We start from the raw sequence: 6,000 nt of genomic DNA, 5'->3' as shown, positions 1-6,000 counted from the left end.
TTTGTATTCTCACTCGTTGCCCCAGTCCAGTCTGACGGTGATGTGTCTCTTGACGTCTCGGCTCTGGTCTTGCGTCAGGTGACCAGACAGGAGCTGCCGTCTCAGGTCGATCAGCTCCATCATCACGTGGCGGACCTTGTAGAACAGATCCACTTTGTGTTTCTGATGGATGGAGAGAGAGAGAGAGAGGGAGAGAGGGAGAGAGAGGGAGAGAGAGAGAGAGAGGGATTACACTCATCTGTTATTCAGCACACTAAGTTCATATTGTTTAACTGGTGAAGAAGCTGAGTAAGCCGTCATTCTTTGGCACCACGAGGCCTTCTCTGTAGCGTGTTATCCACGGCGCTGGCACTCAAACAATAACAACTCACACTGTACTACAGTTAAGGTGAATGCGTTCATTGTTTTACCAGCCGATTCCTTTTCATCCTCACAGAGAGAGTTGGAGCCCATGCCAGCATGTGTTGGCCAGGAGGCAGAGAAACACTGTGAGCAGATCACAGTCTATCACAGAGCTTGTACACATTTTACAGTGCCCAGTCCACCAGCTCTGCAAGCTATGGACAAGAGACATGTGGTGAGGACACACAAAGGTAGCAGGAATAGAACCATTGACCTTCTTGCTTTGAGCTGCACTATTTTCTATGCCACTGTAAGGAGAGACAGGGAGGGTTGGGACACAGAGCACACTAACATGGAGCTGTATTAATATTTATAACAACTTTTCTGTTCAGAGGCCGAACAGCTTGACTGCAGGATCATGGTCAGATTTGTCCAGATCACGGACGAAACATGTCCAAGAAAACCAGACTTAACAGCCTTGTCAGAGTGGCAAGTAAAATGAGTGGGGTTAGTCACGGCCAGTTTATTGACATCTACCATCAACAAAACCCAATATTATGCTGAAGAGTGTCATAGACCGGTCTGTCCACCAGAGGATAGCGTGTCAGTGTCACATTTTTCCTCGCCGAGGCGTGAATATTACACGCGTGTATTGAAGGTGCAGTACCAGCAGTTAAGAAACAAAACCACTCACTTAGGTTAAGGAAAAACATCATGGTTGGCCTTAAAGGGACTGTATGTAACGTTTTACACATATAAATCGTTTTTTATTGCAAATGTGTGAACAGGTTGTAAACTAACCTCAAAAATGAGACCTTACGTGACTTTCTGGGTTTCCTCTATCAGCCTGTAAACTGCTTTTAATGTGAAGAACAGTTATATCTAGTGAAGCACGTCTTGAAAAACAGGAATGTGACCGACGTTGGGCGAAAACTAGTGTTGTGGGAGTGTGTGTGCACTTGGGAAGGGAGTGGTGGAGCAAGAGAGAGAGAGCAGCGGCGAGTGTGTGAGAGAAAACGAGTGAGCAGCGGAGCAGAAGAGAGTTAGTTTAGCTCTGAGAACATCAGTGAATGTTCAGTGGAAGTTGCAGTTTGTGCAGAAATAAATGCTGCAGCTCCTCCAGACCAACAGAGGGTGCCTGTGTCTTGTTTCCTGTTGCTGAGTGAAGTGACGGGGGTTAACTCCGGAGCAAGTAACGTTATCGACTCCGGCCCAGGAGACCAAAACTACGGTGTCTCCTCTTCTGACCACGGTCGGGAGGCTGAAGCAGGAAAAGTTAAAACTAGGATAAACATCGGCCAGGCCTTCCATTCATAGGGGGCCTTCGTTTGGTCAGCTAACATTACTGCCAAGCAGGTAAAATATATAGTGATATTGTGGATTTAGCTGGTTAATGCTGCTAACGTTAATCAACATGATGCCTGTCAATCACATTCAGTCTCGTGTGTGTCGGTAGTTCAAGCACAAGCCCGAGCAACAGGATGCTGACTGTGGTTGACTTAACGGCCACAGGTGTCACTTTCTGATTCTTACGGAGAGTCCCTTTAAAATACGTGCGTTAACTAAGTACAATATGTCTAGAGACAACGTAACATAAATACGGAAAAATCACACATCATGTGTACACCGGTAATTACGTCATGAAGGTGGCGAACACAGTGCAGCACCAGGGCAGTGTACAGTGAACACACACTAAAGTTATCTTGTATTTCTAGATTTAATAGCTTAATAATTAGCTGTGGAGGACGAAGGTTAAGTCGTTTTTTAATAATTCATACACCATCACTACAATTTGTGAAGTGGAGCCCTGCTCTTGAACAAAGTTGTGCCCTTTTAGTTTACAGCTGTTAACCCCACATGAGGGAGACATTGAATATGTTATCTGCTCTGACTGTGGTTTCACTCCCGTTGCTGGTAAAGAATTGAACCTAACATTCGGTCAGATAGGCCGAACCTTCAAGTCTGATCTCAGTTTAGCTTTACTAGGTTTTCCAGGATGAGTTACTGGCTATTACAGGTACACATTAAAACATTGCATTCAAACAGCTCACCATTAATCACGCTTCCATGACAGAATAAGTAAGAAATACATCTGTATGTTTATTTGCAGTAGGTATAAGAGGGTATTTAAAGCGTTTTAAAAAGGTTGTTTCCTAGCTGAAACAGTCATTTCTAAATTATAATACAACTCAGAGGCAATGTGTCCACAGGAAAGTCCTTTTCACAGCACTGGCATCTATTTGTCAGTAGTTCCTGTTGGGAACCCTGTCGCACCACCCAGACACTGCTGAGTCATTAGCATGTTTTTAACACTCAGCGCGGCGAGCACTCAAGGTTAAAAATACTACTTATACAACTTTTAGCCAAAGAGTGCCATTTTTCAAATGGATTTTCGCTAGTTGCTTAGCAACAGCAAGAGTAACACAGCAGTTCTCCTCAGCATCTGTTTAGCATTTGTTTTTAAGGAGATGCCCAGTGGACACAGAAGCTAATGCTGTTTAATACACACTCTGTGAGAGGCCATATTAAAATTCTGCACGAGCATGTGATCATTAATGATGCAGGAGCATCTTTCAGAGTGCGAGCAATCATCTTTCAGGACAGGCAACATATGGGATCATTTACTGGATCTCTTTTATTACTAATTAATTCATTATTTCATCTAGTTAAAGTGAAAAACATGAGAAGTACCAGTGACAAGTGATGGTTTCAAATAGTCATCACAAGAGCCAGGGTTAGTATGAATACATGAATGAATGAAACGTAAAATTAATGAAAAAAACTGAAACAAGGTGACATGGATTAGATATTTCCTCTTTTAGAAAATCAAACAGTTCACACACTTAAGAAATAGAAAATCTCCAACCGCAAACAAAAACAGGATGATTTAGTAAAAAATATTTAGATATTTGTAATATAATAATGAAATAGAATTACTGTCTTACGGTTGAATTCCTCCGTCAACCACTCAAGTTGCAGTTCACATCCATGTCTATCCAAAATGTCATCATTTCATAATTTTATCCTTCACACATTTGTGTGTAATTGTCATAATTAGCATATGAATTGAGGTATGGCAAAAAAATTGTTTTGTGAGGTCACAGTGACCTTGACCTTTAACCACCAGAATATAATCAGTTCACCTCTGAGACCAAGTGCACGTTTGTGTCAAATTTGAAGAAATTCCCTCCAGGCGTTCCTGAGATATTGCGTTCACAAGAATGGACCGGACAGACGCACCAGTGGTCATCCTCCGGGTCTGAAAAGTGAAGCCAATGCTGAAGTGCCATAAACTTGCATTCTTTCTAACAGTCAGCAGGGGGCGACTCCTCTGGTTACAAAAAGAAGTCTGATTGTATAGAAGTCTATGAGAAAATGATCCTACTTCTCTCTTGATTTATTACCTCAGTAAACATTGTAAACATGAGTTTATGGTTTCAATCGATAGTTTCAAGTCTTCTTCAATACAGCATGATGTTCATTTTGTAAATTATGCTCCCATTTAGAGTCAAATAGACCATAAAGCAGGGGATGCTTTAGGGCGCGGCAACAGGTTGCTACCACGGCTTTTCACAGTGTGCTTTCAGTTCATTTAGAGTTTAGAGTTTGGTTGTACTTAGCTCCACCCTCTTGTGTCACGTCTGGTTGCAAAAAAACAAAATAGCGACAGCCAAATACCAAGATGGCAGCAGCCAAAAATCAACATGGTGACGACACAAATGCCGAACTCGATGCTTCAAAACAGCAGTCCACAAACCAATGATTGATGTCACAGTGACGTCCACTTCGTCTATGTTATGTACGTACAGATAGACAACCTGAAAACGTAATGCCTCTGGCCACGGATGTTGCCAGTTCGGAGACAAAAGACGACTATGGCTTTGTCCGAAATCACATATTATGCACTACATACTCAACAGGTGTCCTATCGTTCAACGTTTTGTGTGAATAAACAACAGTATGTATCTTTGAGTGACACAATGAGCAGTAATTTACGTTGTCACTTTCTGAGAGCCTCCTTGCTGGTTGGAGATGTGTAACCATGGTAACCTGTGCCAACCTCATGTGACCAAAACGATGTTTGTGAGAATCAAAGTCTGAATTAATTTAAAATGTATATTATGCTTGGCAAAGGGAAATCTTATAGTTACAGTTAAATTGAAGAGTTATTGACGTTACAGAGCTGTCTGTCAACGTCCGTTCTGGACGTTGTCGTCACTAACACATTGCATTGTGGGATATTTAAGCCGCCGTAGTGTCCAACATTGCATACTGTAATGTTTAACCAGAAATAGTATGCAATTTGCTTAATACTGGTTTCATACTAAGGTTTCGGACATACTATAATATCTCACAAACTGTTTTAGCGTACTAAATAGCATGTTAGTAAATAATTTTGGACGCAATATATATTATTATTAACACTGTAAACACAGGAGACCATCCCTGATAACACAGGCAGTCTGTATCAACCTGTGCACATCATTTCATTAATTCATGTGTGCTACAATAGGTTGCATCCTAAAAAGCCAGTCCAAAGTGTTCAGTTCACTGATGGTGCACTGATGCTCAGGGAAAGCTCATACAGGTCTGTTTATAGCATAAATGATTCTAAACCTATGTTTGGCAGAATACCCCGTCCTGTTCCCGAGAGTGCTCCTCAATCAAAGCAGCAGCTCAGCAGGAGTCAGCAGTAAAGTGCTGTACAGAGCAGAACCCAGTAGACACATCACTGAGAAACAGGACACACAAAATGCATACAGTTCTTATTTACAGCAGCAGGTTGAGAGAGGAGCAAGGTTCACAGACACATTTACACCAGAGAGCTGCCCGACACTGGCTGCCTACTGTCTGCCAAAGGAGCCGCTGGGAGGAATAGTAAAGAATGTGCTTGGCTCAAGTTCACCTCAATAACAGAAGGGAGCCTGCGTGTCACTTTTATTTAGCGCTACAGACACACAACAAAGGAAAAGATCTGGAATACTTTCCTCAAGACATCTGAGCGATACAAACTGGACTAATGAATGAACTGCAAAGAATATGTGCATCCACTAAGTTGGAGGAACTGCTAACTCAGCCAATCCAGTGTGAAAGAAATGTTTCAATGAGGTAAGGCAGTGCAGAACCACATGTGACCATAATGTGTGAAGCACAACAGACTCAACCGACTACCAATCAGAAGTGGGCAAGGGGTGACAAGAGCCCCTATATAGGTGTGAGATTTAGTTTATAGTTTAGTAATATTGTTATCTATTAGCAGAAATGGAATATAATATTCATAACTATGTTGTCTTTTCGTGAGATTAGAATGAGTGCCCAGAGTGGACAAACCAAACACTGGCTCTAGAGAGAGCCATTCACGTTTTAACGTTACCTGAAGGCCACCGTAGTTCTCCAACATGCTTGGAAAGGGAGGAGTGAGCGGAGGGGTATTCAGTTGGTTGCAATCTGCACTAGATGTCACTAAATCCTACACACCATCTCTTTAAGTGGTGCATATTAGTCAAATTGCCTCAAACTCTCAAATTCTTACTGATAAACTTTGGGAAACAAACATTGTTTTTTTCTAAATGTTGCCACGGAGCCAACTGAGTGCATTCCAACACGTCTCTGAGAAACAGACAACTCTTCCACAGAGGTCTGTCGAGTTCTAAACTA

At 42.0% G+C, this 6,000-nt stretch overlaps 1 protein-coding gene across 15 annotated transcripts in view; it reads right to left on the bottom strand.

Moving 5' to 3' along the window:
• Window positions 1-6,000, bottom strand: part of LOC141768708 (dedicator of cytokinesis protein 3-like) — a 239,196-nt gene that overhangs the window by 65,306 nt on the left and 167,890 nt on the right. For all 15 annotated transcript variants that reach the window (XM_074637029.1, XM_074637073.1, XM_074637051.1 and 12 more), the window contains one exon: window positions 14-162. In XM_074637029.1, the coding sequence (XP_074493130.1) occupies window positions 14-162 (149 nt within the window). The remainder of the gene's footprint in view (window positions 1-13; window positions 163-6,000) is intronic.

This window comes from Sebastes fasciatus, chromosome 1 (genome assembly GCF_043250625.1).
Source record: "Sebastes fasciatus isolate fSebFas1 chromosome 1, fSebFas1.pri, whole genome shotgun sequence".
Classification (NCBI taxonomy): domain Eukaryota; kingdom Metazoa; phylum Chordata; class Actinopteri; order Perciformes; family Sebastidae; genus Sebastes; species Sebastes fasciatus.
This window is presented reverse-complemented; position numbering and strand designations above follow the sequence as displayed.